Below are 16634 nucleotides of genomic sequence, written 5' to 3'. Positions count from 1 at the left end.
AGCTCTCTTTTTTTTCCCCGAGGGGACCTGAAGTAGTGGATATCTTCAAGATAAAATAGTAGCTCCTTTATTAACTCGTACTTTTCCGCACACGCTAAGTAGCAATAATAAAAATTATTAGATAATTCCTAGTAACACAAGTAGGATTAAATATAGTTATACTATCTTGCTATCTCTAGATATTACTCCATACAGCAGGTTAGCGTCAAACTTTAATCGCCTAGATAAAATAGGTAATATCCGGGTTTAACTAGGCAATTCCGAAATATAATAGGATCACAACAAAGTAACTGACTAGGACTGGTAAGATGATTTATATAATATTAAATCTATTTACTTAACACGTTAAACTATTCTCTGTATTTAAAACAAAACTCTGCAAAACCATTATTACCATATTAGGAGAGATTCTTTTGAATACAACAATAGAAGTACAGCCACTAATAATAGGGATAAAGTCTAATAAATTAGTATTAATCCTGTTACTCGCGTTGATATTTACCTACTTAGTAATTAGTATATTACATAGATACTTATTATTAAGTAACTATAATTACGGGCGAAACGCAACTTGCTAATATTAAGTATAGATTATTTTAAGAGCCTAAATAACCTGGCAGCCAGTTTAACTGCGCAAGGATATTTTTATTAGTAAGAAGCAGGCCAGAATATCCCTCTCCAGCATAGCACGTCGGCGGTAATAGAAGATTATCTCTTTATAAATACTTCTAGTTTAACTATATTTCTGCAGTTTTCGTTACCTCTTAAGCTCCTTAACATACAACTAATTCTTTTAACTCTGTAATTAACAGCGTTGCAACTAAAGGTTATATACCTTTTTAAGGTTAGTAGCCTAGTTAATATCGGCTCTAAAAGACTAGATTTCTTTATTAATACTTTAGATAGCTAGCTGTTCCTGAAATTTAAACTCTGCTTTTACAGGTAGGGATTACTATAGGCTAGGTTACGGTGTATACCTATACTACGCTGGTTCTGGATATACTCGTGGCGAGATATTATATCTAGGAAGGTAGCGGGCCTGTTTACTTCACACACAGGGTAAATATATAACCTAATAAAGATTTGTAGTTCCCTATATATAGCATGCTTTATTCGCGTAGTCTTAGAGTATTTCCTATCTAAAGTAGGTTAATAAGAGAGAAATTATCCTTAGGCGCTCGACTCCCTTACTAGCTTTATTAAGAGTAAAACGCCAAACACCGCGGATATTAATATTCCGCTCAAATCCGCTCTAATATCTAAGGGCCGCGAGTTCTTTTCTAAATCTATTAGCTCCTTTTACTCTACTAGTAGAGTTTTTATAATTAAGCTCCCTGGCTAGTCTAAACACAGGTGTGTCTCTAAGGTCTTCTCAAAGATAGATCCTAATAGGTTGCTCTTTTAAACAAGTCAGGTTAGCAGAGTCTACAGCGTCTAGGATCTTAGTATATAATATATAATCGCGGAAGGCATGGTCAGCCACAAAAAGCGGGAGAATAAAAAAAATCAGGTTAAGGAAGAGTAGGACTTCCTCTTTATAAACCTTATAGAAGGCATGAATTAGAAGCTCCTAGGGCTTCAGCTTCTAGTGTCCCTTTATATATTCTCGTTTGTATATTAAAACTAGCATTAGAAGACGATTAACAAGCTATATCATAAGACAAAAATACTAGAAATCTTTATGTTAAAAATACCTAGGCTCTTATACTAGCTAATACTAACCTTGTAGCAGGCTGCTATGGCACTAGCGCGTAGATTAGCGTCCTTATCTAGCTAGATATTCTTGCGCGCGATTACTCGACAGGCAGTTAACTTATATACCTCTCTAGTTCGAGCTAATATAAAGTAGTACAGCAGTATTAACATAATATACTAGACTCTAGTCCTATCTAGATACCGGCTATAATACTCCTTGAAATCACAGCACCATAATTATATAAGGAGGATTACTAACGTATTTAGGGATATATTATTTCTAGGTATTATAGCATTCGGTAAATCAAGCTTTTTCTTCAAGTCCAAGATAATATACTATAAGCCTGTCAGTAAAGTAGTAATATAAAGTAAGATATACTTCTCTTCTAGTAGTAGCCACGTCGTCTAGTATAATTATATATCGCTCTCAGGCTAGAGCCGTATTAAGATCCCGGCAAAAGTTTTCGATAATATCCGGAACGGGTCTATCCTTAATACGACCTTTAATACTTCTTGCGAAATATTCAAGGATTCCTTTGTACGTTTTAATATTTAGCAGAGAACAGGCCCACGGGTGCTTCTCAAGAAATCTTTAAAGAGCATAAGCAGGACGCCGTTGCATACCAAGCAGACTTACTTATTAAATATATTAAAAGCCCGCTAATATTTTCCTAAAGTGCTCGGAAGAACTGCTCGGTTTATAATATTATTATTAATTCTATCTAGATTAATTATAATATCAAAATTCGCGAGCGGATTGTTTGCTAGAACTTGCGCCATATTTATAGACTAGGAGAACAAAAGATCATACAGGCGGTATTCGAACCTTTTAAGTATATATCTGCTTTCTTGTGTCAGCCTGTTCTTACCAAGGCCAAAATGGGCTTTCTAAGGGGTTAGGTGCAGAATATTCAGGCGCCTGTATCCTTCGCCTGAAGGCGCCTGAACGTGGGCGCCAAAGCGGCGGGCGATAAGTGTAGGCGTAGGTGAGCACCACCATAATCCAGCTGTTGTATGTTTTTTTGCCAGCATAGCGAGTACACTGCGACCGCGTGGAGCATCTGTAGCTTTGCTGTGTTCTTGTTTACCGAGTTTCATGGTTGGCGAAAGCGCATCTGGAATACAAGCCGTGGATACCCAGGTTTTTTTACCACGAGCAGAAGCTAAAAGCTAATCCGACTCAACAATATCGGCTATGAGACGTCTTCTCAAGGTGGAATGAGATAAGTGACCAATTCCTCATACAAAGACGTACGTGAAGGCGTCGACCGGGAAGTGCTGGGCCGAGATAAGCGGGATAGGGCACTGACTCCCCGGACCGGACCCGCACATGGGGCATGGGCATGATCAACAATGGTCCCAGCAGACGCCGGAAACACACTTGGGCATAGTATGAGGACCGGAAACTGCCAGCCCGGCCATGGATGGGACAAGTGCTTCGAATTGTTATAAATCCCTAGGGCTTGCACAGTTTCTTAGGGAGTACACCACCACCTTCCCTGCATTTCATCCCATCCCGTCACGTAGCATCAAACAGCTGCATCTACAATACCCGTCCACTATCCTCGCAATGGCCACCTCAACACCAAAGACCATCCGCGTCGCCGCCGTCCAAGCCGAGCCCGAATGGAACAACCTCCAAAAAGGCGTTGACAAGACCATCAAGCTGATCGCCGAAGCCGGACAGAATGGCGCCAGTGTCATGGGCTTTCCCGAGGTCTGGATCCCGGGGTATCCCTGGTATGTGAAATCTTCTACAAATAGATGGGAAGGGTGGATGGATGACACTTGCTGACACTCCGCACAAGGAGCATCTGGAACCAGTCTGTCGTGGAGAACAAGGAGTTCATGGAAGAGTACTTCAACAACTCGCTCGAGCGCGAGTCCGAGGAGATGAACCGGCTCCGGGCTGCTGTTAAGGAGGCGGGAGTTTTTGTTGTCTTGGGGTATAGCGAGAGGTATCGCGGGTCGCTTTACATTTCGCAGGTAAGTGAACCGATCGATGAGAATATTGATTGCACAACAAAAGCACTGAACAATGACCGGCAGTCCTTCATCGACGAGAACGGCGATATTGTCCACCACCGCCGCAAGGTCAAGCCCACGCACGTCGAGCGCGGCTTCTGGGGCGACGGGCAAGCCGAGTCGCTGCAGACCGTTGTCAAGAGTTCGTTCGGAAACATTGGCGGGTTGAACTGCTGGGAGCACACGCAGACGCTGCTGCGATACTACGAATACGCCCAGGACGTCGACATCCACATTGCCAGCTGGCCGTTGATTTTCGATCCCCACCCTGACATGGGGTACCATATCTCAAACGAGGCGTGTGGACGCTTGACACAGGTAATGGCGTTTGAGGGCGCGTGCTTCACTGTTATCTGCTCGCAGGTCATGTCCGAGGAGAACCGTGCACGGAACAACGTCGAGCAGTGGTCGTTTACCAAGGGGCCGGGAGGTGGGTTCTCGATGATCTATGACCCCATGGGCCAGCCCTTGGTTGAAGCGCCGGACGCGAGTCAGGAGGTGATTTTGTATGCCGATGTTGATCTTGCGGATAAGTGGCGTGCGAAGCGGAGCTTGGATGTTGTCGGCCACTATTCAAGGCCCGATCTGCTCAGCTTGAAGGTTACGAAGGAGGCGGCGAGTCAGGTTCACTTTGCTTGAATTAGATGTACCAATGATGCGTTGAACGTTCCGAGAGTGTTGATGGCATTATATTAGTAGTCATGGGAAAACCCCACTGGCCATAGATGTTGATCGAATATCAACGACCCCTCGGGGAATGGTTCAGTATTTTCAAGGTCCATCAGCCAGTCCAGCACTCCGTCGTCAGGTTCGGGAAGCGTAGTGTGGTTTGGAGTGTTATGCACATCTGGTGGAGGAGTTTCCGCATCTCCTATCCGTGATAAGCTAGGATACCAGTCTTCTGCCAGGATTTGAAGCGACCTGATGGCTCGTAGGCTCCATGTCCAAGCTTGAGACATCTCATGCAGACACATTATATTGTACTTGAGCAGTCGTGCAGCGGCGGGCGCAATGGTCGAGTCCTGGGACGTGGCTGCGAGAAGCTGGATGATGGAAGCCGTCCCAACGGCATGTATAGTCGAAATGGGAATCCGCCGCTACACATGATTAATAAATCTCGCAGAATCCAGATGGGGTCCATGGTCTCACCAACGAGTAATGTGCTCGGTACGCCCTCATGATGGCAGTGACCTGGCCTGCTGCATCCCAGCAGATCTTCTTATATCCTTCCGAGAACTCTTCATTACTCCTAAGGAACGGCCGGTGGAGAAGAATAACGATCACGAGATATTGCAGGCTGGCAGACATTATTAGCTGACAAATGAAGTCGAACCGGCAGACTTACTGTAGCGAATAGATATGCGCTGGCAGTGGAGTCTTGGGAGAAGGGGGTATTCTCAAGAACCCAGGGAGATCATTATGGAACCGGCTAACTTCCACGTAGGTTGCGGTGGCCAAAGCCTCTTTTGCGGAGAGGGCCAAGCTGCTGTTGGGTGCATATCTGTCCTACGTTAGACGTGACACTTTCTCGTCAAGCACCACTTACATCTCCTCCAACGCATGCGAAGCCATCTGAAAAATCTCGGTGGCCGCGTTAAAGTTGGATAGACAGCGAGAGACAGATATTCTGATATTTGAGTTAGAGCTACCGTCAGACCAGGAATCATACTCCATTTCCTGAAGAAGAGATGGCTTGGTGACGTTTATGTCTCGCTGGGCTATCATCCCCGGTCGTCCAAGCGCCATGACGAAGAGTCTATTGCTAAGTTAGAGCGGGATTAACACAGACGTGAGGGAGTCAGATACTTGTCAAGCAGATAGCATCCCCACCAAGTGATTTTCCTTATCTCCGCCTCGTCTTGGGTGATTTTGCCCTGCTGGACCCACTGCGTGCAGTCGTGATTGAGGCCCAGATTGTAGGCTATCCGAATCGCCATTCCTGTTGCTGTTAGAAAGCCCCTAGCCTTTGGAAAGGGGTTCATACCGACGTATGTCCACCCAAGAGCCTCCCTGTTGATCGACATCTCCCGCAGCGCTAGAATGCCCAGCGAGGCAACGGTCGACGTTGTAGGAGTTTCCAACTCAAAGTGCAAGATAGCCTTTGCCTGCTCAGCGAGGGCATTTCCGGCTGTATCAAGCTCATCAGGTGAGTCGCGTAATTCCTCTCTGTCCGAGTACCGCGCAGCGAGGGCGAGAATGCATTGTAGAAGAAGCGGCGTGCAATAGGTGGTATAAATTCCACCCTCAAGTCCTTCGCAGAATATTCTCCGATGGATGAGATACTGCCAGGAGTTTTGCCACCTCCAGAAATGGTCCAGCAACTCGGCCTGCTCGTCGGGTGCTAAGCCAGAGGAGATGTCGTGGTATTCATGTTCCGGATCTGTGGAATCGTCCGAACCAGCCGCCCTGGGGTGGTACTGCGGCCGGCGCAGCAGGTTGAAATAACTGGGGGCACCAAAATAGCGGAGATAGCCATCCTCTGCAATATCTAGGTGGCCGTACAGCTGGGTGAGGTCGTGGATGAGTTCAGAGGTCTCGGGAGAATGCACAGGCGGCTGCGGGACCTGCGTTGCACGTTTGACAAGCCGCGCCTCACTCGCAGTAGCTTGCACGGGGCGGAACTGGTTGAGCTCGCGCTCGAGGATTCCGATGCGTGAGAGGAGGGCCTCGACGTATCTCTTGCTCGGGGGCCTGTGTAATGTAAGCGTTTGCCATAAGACTCTTTTGCGAAGGTGGAGAGGTCGCACTTCCGGCGGTCAGCTTGATGGTCATAAGAGCATTCATAAGCCTTCTCCCGGCATCTCGAGCAGACAGGGAGTTCGCCGTCGCACTGAATTGTACCTCTCAGCAACGGTGGACCGGGCGGGAGGAAGGTGGAGACTTACTCGTGCTTTCTTCGAGCGACAGGCTGTACAGGCGAGAGGGACACGTCTACGGCTCATTGATCCGGACATTGAAAGAGCTATGAGATTGTTGAGAATGGGGAATGGATTCTAAGGAGAAAATGAAGGGAGGAAGGGAGTGAAGGGCTGGTGCAGTATCTCGTCGATCAGCACCTGATTGGTTAACTCGTTATCGCTAACTAATTCGACATGAGATAAGACTAGGTATTATCTACTTCCATCAGTCACTAGGTTCTATTGCTTCTCACTCTCGCCGGCGTGCAAAGCCGGAGGTGACGAACCATTCACAGCCAACTCGGTCGCGACGGTATCTCCAAAGCGAGCAGCAATCTCCTCCAGAGCAAGCCCCTTGGTCTCAGGGAAGCAAACGGCAAAAATAACAATGTTTAGACTTGACACAACCACCATCACCAGATAGAACTTCCACCCGACATTAGCAAACCCAGTAGGAGCAGCTACCAGCAGGATAAGGGATCCCAGGAAGAGGCCCGAGCATGAGAGCGCAAACCCCTTGGCACGAAGATGGGTAGGCCAGATCTCTGATGCAAAGACATATGTTGAGGCATCCACGCACGACCCATACATTGCCAGGTGGAGGTACAGAAAGAAGACAGCAGCCGAGTTGCCGGCCTTGTTAGACGTTCCTTGGAATAGAGCAAGGCAGATACACTCGCCTACTAAGGCGACAACGCAGCCCGCGAGGCCGGTGGTCATTAGCCATTTCCTTCCAACACGATCCAAGAGGAAGGCATTGAGCACGTTGGCGAAGAGACCTTCGGTAATCCATCCTGCCGATAGGAGGAGGGTATTAGCTGGGCCGTACCCCAGGCTGGCGTACAATGTAGGGCCGTAATTGTTGATGACCAGCGTTCCCGTAAATTGACCCGCGAACATGGTGAGGAACCCAATCCATGCCCGTTTTCGATAATGGGGGACAGTCGCTAGTGATTTCCAAGACGCCGGCAGCGTGCTCTCAAGCGCCAGTTGGGACACGATTTGGTCGAATTCATGCTGCGCAAATTCGTTGTTCGGGTCCGTGGACTCGCGGTGGATGCGAGTGAGGACGTTGTTGGCCTCTTGGACTCGCCCGTTTTTGACCAACCACCGGGGGGACTCTGGAATGAGCAAGATTCCACAGCCTAGGATGAGGGCCGGGGCGATCTGAATGGCCAACGGCACCCGCCATTGCGCTGCATTGTGGGAGACGAAAAAGAAGCCGTACCCAATCCAGCTTGACAGCGCGTAGCCAAGTAAGATGCTGACCCCATGCAGTCCCACAAGGAGGCCCCGATGGCCAGGGGGTGATACTTCGCTCTGCCATAGCGGAACTAGCATGAGGAGACCTCCAATCCCGAGCCCTGTCATGAAACGAGCGACCAGGAACATGGCGATATGGACTGACCCTGCCTGCAGCGCCCCCCCGATTACCGTAACCACAGTATAAGCAAAGATTGCTTTACAGCGCCCATACTTGTCCGCTGCCCACGATGAGATCAGAGTCCCAAATAGCCCGCCGGCTTGAAAGAGCCCATTCATCGCACCCTCTAGCGCATTGGCATCGTTTGCGGTATCGAGTCCGAAGTAGGCTGTGAAGGATGGTTGGCCGAGGGTTGAACCGATAATGCTCGCGCAGTACCCGTAGGTAATACTGCCAAAGGTGGCAAAGGCAATGATCTGTAGAAGTATCAGTATAGATTCAGATGAATTTTCAGATCTCCTTACAAAGATATTGTATATGCTGAGCGGCGCCATTTCATCAAATTTGTCAATAATGACCATCTCCATGTCTAGGGGCGACCGCATCCCCTACTTATAACTCTAGCCAGGGGGTAATGTTGAAGCCATCGCTCACTCAATAACGATAGGAAACTCATGAGCCGAATTAAAGTTTCTGTAGCTGGAGCTGGACAGAAAGATCATCCTTATCAGTCTGGGGTTGGAAGGATCGTCGCGGGGATAGGTCGATAGGCAACTGCTGGCCCGGGCAGTCCTTATCACCATCAATGTGGTTTGATTATTCTTAGCTACACCAGGTTTAGGAGTCATGTTTCGCTATCCCTCCAGAAAAGCCACTACCCGAGATATGCTGCGGATGGGGCTAACTCCTAATATCCCGGCCAGTAGCCGCTTAACACACCTGGCCACCATGCCGTTCACTTTTATTCGCTCTGCGGGCCCCAGAATTACACTGTGTGGTTATATTTAAACCCTATGCGGTCGTGGCAACCTTTTGGACCGCATACCCAGGCAAAGTCTGACAGTTCAGTCTTCGTTCTCGCGGGTCCGGTTTATCCTGGATCTCGTCTTCTTTCATTCTCTCGTTCACCTCGCTCGTTAACCCGAATTTGAAAATGCTCTATGTCTGATTGGCAGTGTATCACGACACGGAAAATTACCTCTCGAGCAGATCTGAGTACTGGCTGAAAGCCAGACAGGTGATGGTGGAGATTCGACATCTCTGAAGACCGGCTGAGGGCGCACTTGTTGCAAAGAAGGGAGCACCTGCCCAGTGTTGGTTAGGAGGATATTCTTGGTTGTTTCCAAGAACTGACCTCCCCTCGTGAACAGCATCTCGTTCGTTCTTGAGGCCCCGATAGCCCCGCATCGGATGCGTAGACGCAGGACATGCCACACAGTAGGTGAGCGGCTTAAACCGAAAAGTGCAGATTAAGGCTGTCGCTCCATTGGCTGCAGACCGTAGGGTTGCCTTTGATGGTTGCAGCGCAGCGAAGGATCGCGGCTTATATTACAGGCCATCCAGTGCCATTGGACCATTACCCCAACTTCATTATCTGCCCAGCCAACCGTCACTGTTCTAAGCTCTAGACTCAAGGAAGATCCCTGATAAGCTTCTTGGCATGGAAGCGTCCTTGTGTACATATTGCTCGCCACTGCCTAATGTGCTCTGCCACTGAGAATATTTCGAATCTTCTCCTCAGCAAGCCATTCCTGTCCAAGCGAGATTGCCTTGCTTCATCATGGCTGATAAACAACCTATCGACACAAAAGAGCCCTATCAGGACGAGACATTCAAAGACGTCGCAGGTGACAATGATCTCCAATCACTCACTAAGGACGAAGACAAGCGCTTGTTGCGCCGAATAGATCTCTAGTAAGTGGTGTCTTCGGGTACAATATGTTACGGCGTCGCTCATGACTCAAATGCAGCCTGCTTCCACTCATGGCGGTCTCGTACATGTTCCAGTTTCTAGACAAATCAGCCATGAGCTTCACTGCAATTCTCGGCCTGGAAGAAGACCTCGACCTGCACGGCAACGACTACTCCTGGGCAAGCAGCGTCTACTATTTCGGGTACCTTGCTGCGTCCTATGTAGCGGCCGTTATGCTCGTTCGGTTTCCTGTCGGGAAGATGATTTCTACATCAATGTGCGTTTCTCATAGTCACTCACAGACCCAAGCTTATATGTGATCTAGCATCGTCTGGGGCGTCGTCTTGATGTTGATGGCGACGGCATTCAACGACAAGGGTCTGATCGCAGTTCGATTCTTCCTGGGCGCAACAGAAGCAGCCATTGCCCCGGGTCTCAGCATCGTGGTTTCGATGTGGTATAAGCGATCGGAACAGCCATTCCGCCACGGCATCTGGTTTCAAGGGATCACTATCGCGGGCATATTTGGCGGCTTGCTCGCGTATGGTATTGGACATGTGGATAGTATAGCGCCGTGGAAGGTAACTACACGCCTGCATATTCCTTTTTTTTGTGGCTCTCGCACAAAGCCATCGCTAACCTACCCAGGCTGTCTTTCTCATCTTCGGCGCCATCACTATCGCATGGGCCTTTGTCCTTTTCTACTGGCTCCCAGATACACCAATGAACGCGAGATTTCTCAGTGAGGACGACCGTCGCAAGGCCATTATCCGGGTCCAGGAGAACATGACCGGGATCAAGAACAACGACTTCAAGATGTACCAAGTGGTTGAGGCACTCCTCGACGTAAAATGCTGGGCCCTCGTTCTTATACAACTTGCCAGCTCGATTCCCAACGGCGGTGTTTCCAACGTACGCATCACCAGACACCTATACCTCTCATTGAATAACAATACTAACAATGACACTATGCCAGTTCGGCTCCATAATCGTCGAAGGCTTCGGCTTCAGCACCCTGAACACCCTCCTCGTGCAAATCATCGTCTATGTCATGCAAGGCGTGTTAGTCCACCTCTCAACAGCCGGGTGTTCCTGGTTCAACAACAGCCGGACGTGGTGGATGGCATGGAACGCAGCGCTGTCCATCGTGGGCGCTGCAATGGCGCGCCAAATCTCACCGGATAATGTCTGGGCCCGGTTCATGGGCTACTGTCTTGCAAATGCGTACAGTGTGAATTTCCCACTTACGCTGGCGATGTCCACGGGGAATGTGGGCGGGTATACGAAGAGGGTTACGGTTAATGCTATGGTGCGTACATTATTCCGATCTCCAGACAAAAATGCCCTCAAACTAAACCAATATTTCTGGTTAGATCTTCATCGGCTACTGCGCTGGCAACATCGTTGGTCCACACCTCATGTTCGACGACGAGGCGCCGTCTTATCCGTCGGGATTCCTGGCTATGCTCATCTGCTTTGCGGTCTCGTTTGTGGTATCTCTTGCGCTGAGGTACTATCTTATTTGGGAGAATCGGCGAAGGGATCGTCTGGGTAACGTGAATGCCGACACCGCGGTGGAGGATCTTGACGCTGCTGTTCTTGACAAGACGGATATGGAAATCACTCAGTTTAGATATGTTTATTAGGTTGGGGCGTGCTGGTATCATGAGGAACATTTTGCAGACGGGGTTTATTGACGCTAGAGTAGTGGAATTGATACATTGATGTTTTGCCGTGTATGTTGCTTCTTTACAGTAGGAGTAGTAGCAAGCCTGCTCACGAAGGGGCCATGAGAGGCTTTTTGGTTACAGGAAGAAACACATTCAATTTTATTGTTGGGCTTTCATCCGCTCGCTGACCTATATATCTTGTGAGGCTCTTCAGTTAGCATGATCTATAACAGACGTGTATGGCTTGGAAGATTCGGCGTGCACTACTATAATTGTTATACGTCTATGTATTTTCTTTTTACTCCCATCTCCTATTCTATTGGTTATTATTGATGACGCCTAGGTCTGTAGAGACACCGAGTGTAGAATATCAAACAAAAAGCCTGCAGAGATATCGTGAAGAACAATCTATCTGGACTGGGTTCGGTACACTTAATATATAGTGCTAATAGAACTAACTGTCAAGAAAGATTTGTCATTATTCCACTACCCACTGCTCGCAGCCCTCAGACCTCCCATACTTTGAGCATGGACTCGTCTTTCTGACCAATGTCCAATCGAAAGCTGCCAGTTTTCCGTAAACTGAGTACCACAAAAGTCCACGCGGTCTGGATGTGTACATCATAGGCTGGGCTGCAGCGCTGCCGATCGAGCGAGCGGCCGCAATGGTCATGCTGAAAAGCCCACTGGGCTCTCTTCACAATAGTCCGAACCAAACTCCTACAGCTGCTGGGCTGACGGATGCTTAGCTTTCCCTGCCTTGTTATCTGATGCATAAGCGACTATGCGGAGTCGCAGAAGAATGACACATGGCAAAGGTACTTTGCTGCTACTACCGCTGCCTTTGCGAATGACCTACCATATGCCATCGAGCGAGATTTATGTCCGTGGTGGACCGGCCATATCGTATAATACTTCCTGCAAAGGTTGATTTTCTTGCGGCACATCGTGTCTTGTATCTAGATACATAGGGCATTCCGCTCGGAATGGACAGTTCCATCCCGGAGAGCTTGATTCTACTAGAAATATCCAATGGCGAACAACTGCTTTTTATTCGTGACCTTGAATCTCTGCATTCGCACGGGTACACAGGAAAACCCCGCCTGTTGCAGGGGAAAGCCTGTATCGAGAATCATTATTGAACTGAGGAGCGCCATAGAAGCACTTTAGACATTGCATGCAGCAGCAGCCCTAGCCATCAAGGTCACAGTATACATCGAAGCATTTATAACTTGAGGGAGGAACTATCTTTGGGGTATCTCCTTGAATGACCGTGAAGGATGTACCACCGCAGTTTGGCCTGTGATGAGGTGTTAATAGGCTAGAGACAACATGGACTAAAACGCGCTTCTTTGATTTAGACTTACAACGTGTAGAAAAGACAGGCAGAGGTTTCTAGATTGTCTTCCGAGTACTTCAGTGAGTTTGCGGCGTAGTTCCTGATATACTCCTCAGCATTCGTTCCTTCTTTAGAGACATCAAGCCCCTAAGCAGGTGTCATACCAGTTATCAGGCAGTTGCTTGCACTCGCTATCAGGGCCTGTAAAATTTTCGTGTCTTTGTTGGTAGTTTTCACCCTCGTAAAGCGTGAACTATACCAATTATGATCAGCGCACTACCTCAATATTATAAAAAGTGAAGATGTATCTTTCGTCTTACCGCTACATCTGGATCAGCAAGACTGACAGTGCCATATAGGCTAACTGCAGCGAGAATGATCTTGGGCAAAATCATGTCACAAAGATGTGGAAAGAATTACTCGCCTCACAATGGCTTAATACACTGAACTCCTCGCCTTGGAGAAAGGTAAGCTAAACTTATACTCGAGTCGCTACTTACATATTGCAATAGGTTTACTCATTATGACGAGGTCGAACAATATCTCATTTTCCCATCTATTTCACAATGAATACATCATATTAACCATGCCTTTACTGGCTGTATGACAGGATAGACCCTGGAGAGCTTAGGTCTATGACACTGGAGTATGACACGTATATCCCGAACAGCCCTATTAGATCCTCTGGGATTCTTCTCCGGGGATTAGCGGGAAAGTCATCGTATGTCATAATGATAGGTGAGCCCGCGTACTGCAATTCGAAGCACAAGGCGGACTACCCCCTTAAATAGGAGCCATCATCTTGCTAGAAAATATGCTGCAATGTAGTATCGGTGTATCGCAACCTAGCTACCGGGAAATGATTGTGTCCACCCAGCCTCTGCACGTGTTGGAATGCTACATTGCTAGCAGCCGACAATTGTTTCCTTTCTTTTCTTTTTTTTTTTCCCTGCTGCTCCTATAGAATACAGGGTTGAAACGATTGGGAGGGTTAACTTTAGAGTGTTGATGCTTTGTAGGTAGAAGTAAAATTTATATTTTCAATGATTTCCTTCTATCTTCTTGCAGGATTAATCCCGGTGCCCGAGCATAATCAGTATGATACGAGTCTTCACCAGTTAAGGATCTTCAAGGAAGGTCAACCATCAGGAAAAGGCTGGGATCTTATCTCTCCTTTGTGTCAGGGCCTCCCAATTCCGCAGTAGGGTTGATACCACCATAGGTTTCTCAAGTACGAGGATGATTCCACCAGCTTGTTGGTAGCCCCAGTGCACCTCGCAGACCATCTTACCTATACCTTGCGTTTTATGGGCCTTGTGATACCAATCTCAACAACTATATTCCCGGCAGGATTACGATTATACGCGTCTTATGCCAATCAGAAATGGGGTGAATTGAAGGAATCGAAATCAACCAATCTACATATTTATATGTCCCCCGCCCCCATTCTCCAGAGAGACCAACCACCACTCTCCTGTAGCTAGAGGGCAATGATTTCCGGCCTCCTACACACCTTCGCAGATTTATTCAATTATCGCATTATGGCCACAACTCAGATCTCGCGCTGGAGGTCAAGTTATGACTTCGTAAGCCGCAGATTCACACGCCTCCACACAAGCGCAACACCAAGAAACTGCACAACGGCAAAGGCCCCAGCAAGCTTCATCTGCAAGCCATACGCCGCAGCGTACACCTCTCGAGTCTTCACCTCCTCATCACTCGTGAGGGTCGCAATTGCCTGCGCAGACACCAGGATTCTGTCCACAGCCTCCGGAGAAAGAAACAAAGATAGATGCTCTAGCACATACTCATGCTGAATCGACGTAGCAGCCGCAATACCCAGCGCAGCACCCAGCATCCGCACCTGTAACCCCGTCCCAATAGACACAGACTGATCCTCTATCCTGGACACAATCGGAAACATCATGTAGAAAGCGGCCAGGGCACCCCCGCTCCCGAGCCCCGCGAGAACAAGATAGCCGAATTGGCCGGGCCAGAGGTATACCTCTGGAGTTAGCTCTGAGAGGAGGAAGAGGCCGATGACTTGCAGAATTATGCTGCCGAGGGCGACGTAGACGAAAGGAATCTGGCGGCCTAGTAGTGCGGAGCAGAGAATTAGACCGAGCGGGTTTGTGACTGCAAATGCGAGCAGTCGTACGCCGGCTTCGACGGGGGTGCAGTTGTTGACGATTTGGAAGCGTTGTGGGATTTCGACGACGCAGATGGTCACGACGAAGCCGCTGGCGAAGGATCCGCTGCACAGAAGTTAACCTTACCGGCCCGGAAGCGGGAGTATGGAGCAAGAAGCAGGTTGACCTACATGGCAGCCCCAAGAAACATTCTGTTCCTGGCCAGTCGCCACGGTAGCATTGGTTCCAACGACCAGGCCTGGTGACTGAGGAACCATTCCCACAAGGGGAAGAGTATCCAGCTAACACCCGAGACGACAAGCATACCGATAACCAAGCCCGACTGCCACGAGGAGCCATAGTTGCCCTCCTGAAGGGCGGCTATTGAAAGGGACGAAGCGGCCAGTAGAATGGTGGCACCGGGGAAATCGATACGGTGGATCATCAGCGTAACCTTGGTCCAGAACTGTTGAGCAAGCGGGGTGTGTTCTGTGGCCGGAGGAGGGGGGTTGGGGAATCCACTTGGGATGGCGAAGAATACTAGCAGGCATGCAACTACGCCTGGAGGTACACTACGCGAGCGGTTGTTAGTTAAATGGTGATAAGCCCACGGTACGTCAAAGAGATTAAGACATACTTGCAGAGGAAAACCCATCTCCAATTCCGGTGCTCTGCAATGGCACCTCCAAACAACGGACCAAGCACGAGGCCCAGGGCAAAGACTCCGCCACCGAAGGCGCTAGCTGCAGCATATCGTTCCTTCGCTACAATCCTCACGATTGAGAATAGACTCAGGCTATATACCCCAGACCCACCGATGCCCTGGAACGCGCGACATATGATTCTAATACGCAGCACTCAGCAAACGACAGCAGAAGTTAGAACGAACAAAATTGGGCCATAGTTACAGTTGGTTGACGTTGCGGACAGCGCCGCATCCTGCAGAAAACAAGGTAAAGAGTGTTATGGCGGCGATCAGGCAAAACCTAACACCAAATATGTCACTGGCCTTTGACCAGATTAAGAGAAAGCCTTAAAGTTATTTCGTTAGCTTCAACTCGCCGGAGTACGCCCTGTTCAGTACCGTACCTGCGTAGGTGAGAAGATAGGAGGATATGATCCAAGAACCCTGTCCGAATCCCAAGAGGTCATCCGTAATGGCGATTAGGGAGGTGCTGACGATAGTTGTCTCGAGGGAGGTTAAAAACAGAGGTATTGCTAGGCTGCCATACGAAAACACGCGTCAGAAAGCCACGTTAATCGAGAAACCCTTGGACCATGGCTCGCACCCTAATCCTCCCAAGTACAGGCGAGCGCCCTGTAATCCAGAGTCCCAATTTGGCTCCTCTGTTTCATCATCTGCTAGCTGTGGCCCAGCTTTGGCCATTATGTGAAGCGAATATGGTGTCGAACAGAGCGAGGGATTACGACTGGGCTTTTTGGACGTCGGGAGAGATGAGTAAAAAAAAGAAGAGCGTAATTCGAGGTATGACGCTGGATTCTGGAGGCAAGGGGGAGCTAGATCGGGATTCATATGATCAAGGCGGTCCCATGGCATTAACTTCTAATGCTTACCTGCAAACCCCTTGCAGCAATAATTTCATAGAACCCCCAAGATAGCAAAGTTGCCAAGTTTCTAAGAACCACTAGGCACATGAAAGGGTTAATGGAATGCCAGTCCAAGGTCCTGTCAGCCAGCCACAGAGAGGTGATCTACACTGGCATTTCGCAGATCATCTCTTTCTACAAACGCTTTCCAGGAC

General features: G+C 48.6%; 5 protein-coding genes across 5 annotated transcripts; 2 read left to right on the top strand and 3 right to left on the bottom strand.

Annotated features, from left to right (window-relative positions):
- Positions 1 to 3265: 3265 nt before the first annotated feature.
- BJY04DRAFT_233123 (carbon-nitrogen hydrolase family protein) lies at positions 3266 to 4359 on the top strand (the record flags this gene model as incomplete). Its single annotated transcript, XM_073719893.1, has 3 exons — positions 3266 to 3435; positions 3504 to 3681; positions 3745 to 4359. The coding sequence occupies 3 exons, from the start codon at positions 3266 to 3268 to the stop codon at positions 4357 to 4359; spliced, it is 963 nt and encodes a 320-aa protein (XP_073564832.1).
- A 53-nt stretch (positions 4360 to 4412) lies between these two features.
- On the bottom strand, positions 4413 to 6674 carry BJY04DRAFT_233122 (transcription factor domain-containing protein; the record flags this gene model as incomplete). The annotated part of the gene is made up of 8 exons (XM_073719892.1): positions 4413 to 4817; positions 4870 to 5017; positions 5066 to 5221; positions 5267 to 5476; positions 5527 to 5659; positions 5705 to 6411; positions 6468 to 6550; positions 6606 to 6674. The coding sequence occupies 8 exons, from the start codon at positions 6672 to 6674 to the stop codon at positions 4413 to 4415; spliced, it is 1911 nt and encodes a 636-aa protein (XP_073564831.1).
- A 154-nt stretch (positions 6675 to 6828) lies between these two features.
- BJY04DRAFT_233120 (general substrate transporter) lies at positions 6829 to 8375 on the bottom strand (the record flags this gene model as incomplete). Its single annotated transcript, XM_073719891.1, has 2 exons — positions 6829 to 8297; positions 8346 to 8375. 2 exons carry the CDS (start codon positions 8373 to 8375, stop codon positions 6858 to 6860), a joined length of 1470 nt encoding a protein of 489 aa, XP_073564830.1. The 3' UTR covers positions 6829 to 6857.
- Positions 8376 to 8875: 500 nt separating this feature from the next.
- BJY04DRAFT_202827 (major facilitator superfamily domain-containing protein) lies at positions 8876 to 11468 on the top strand. Its single transcript, XM_073713267.1, has 6 exons — positions 8876 to 9735; positions 9792 to 10010; positions 10059 to 10314; positions 10382 to 10645; positions 10710 to 11042; positions 11107 to 11468. Exons 1-6 carry the CDS (start codon positions 9602 to 9604, stop codon positions 11377 to 11379), a joined length of 1479 nt encoding a protein of 492 aa, XP_073564829.1. The 5' UTR covers positions 8876 to 9601; the 3' UTR covers positions 11380 to 11468.
- A 2850-nt stretch (positions 11469 to 14318) lies between these two features.
- Positions 14319 to 16258, bottom strand: BJY04DRAFT_233118 (major facilitator superfamily domain-containing protein; the record flags this gene model as incomplete). The annotated part of the gene is made up of 6 exons (XM_073719890.1): positions 14319 to 14997; positions 15063 to 15443; positions 15509 to 15715; positions 15780 to 15903; positions 15961 to 16094; positions 16161 to 16258. 6 exons carry the CDS (start codon positions 16256 to 16258, stop codon positions 14319 to 14321), a joined length of 1623 nt encoding a protein of 540 aa, XP_073564828.1.
- Between the last annotated feature and the right edge of the window lie 376 nt (positions 16259 to 16634).

This window comes from Aspergillus karnatakaensis, assembly GCF_047715665.1.
Source record: "Aspergillus karnatakaensis strain CBS 102800 unplaced genomic scaffold BJY04scaffold_91, whole genome shotgun sequence".
NCBI lineage: Eukaryota > Fungi > Ascomycota > Eurotiomycetes > Eurotiales > Aspergillaceae > Aspergillus > Aspergillus karnatakaensis.
Note: the sequence above shows the minus strand (reverse complement) of the source record. Positions and strands in the feature narration are given on the sequence as shown.

Excerpts from the sequence above, each read along its gene's own strand:
- BJY04DRAFT_202827 (XM_073713267.1), top strand. The coding sequence starts at position 9,602 with ATGGCTGATAAACAACCTATCGACACAAAAGAGCCCTATCAGGACGAG. Across the intron at positions 10,011-10,058 it reads AAGATGATTTCTACATCAAT|CATCGTCTGGGGCGTCGTCT; the intron begins GTGCGTTTCTCA and ends TATGTGATCTAG. Across the intron at positions 10,646-10,709 it reads CCAACGGCGGTGTTTCCAAC|TTCGGCTCCATAATCGTCGA; the intron begins GTACGCATCACC and ends ACACTATGCCAG.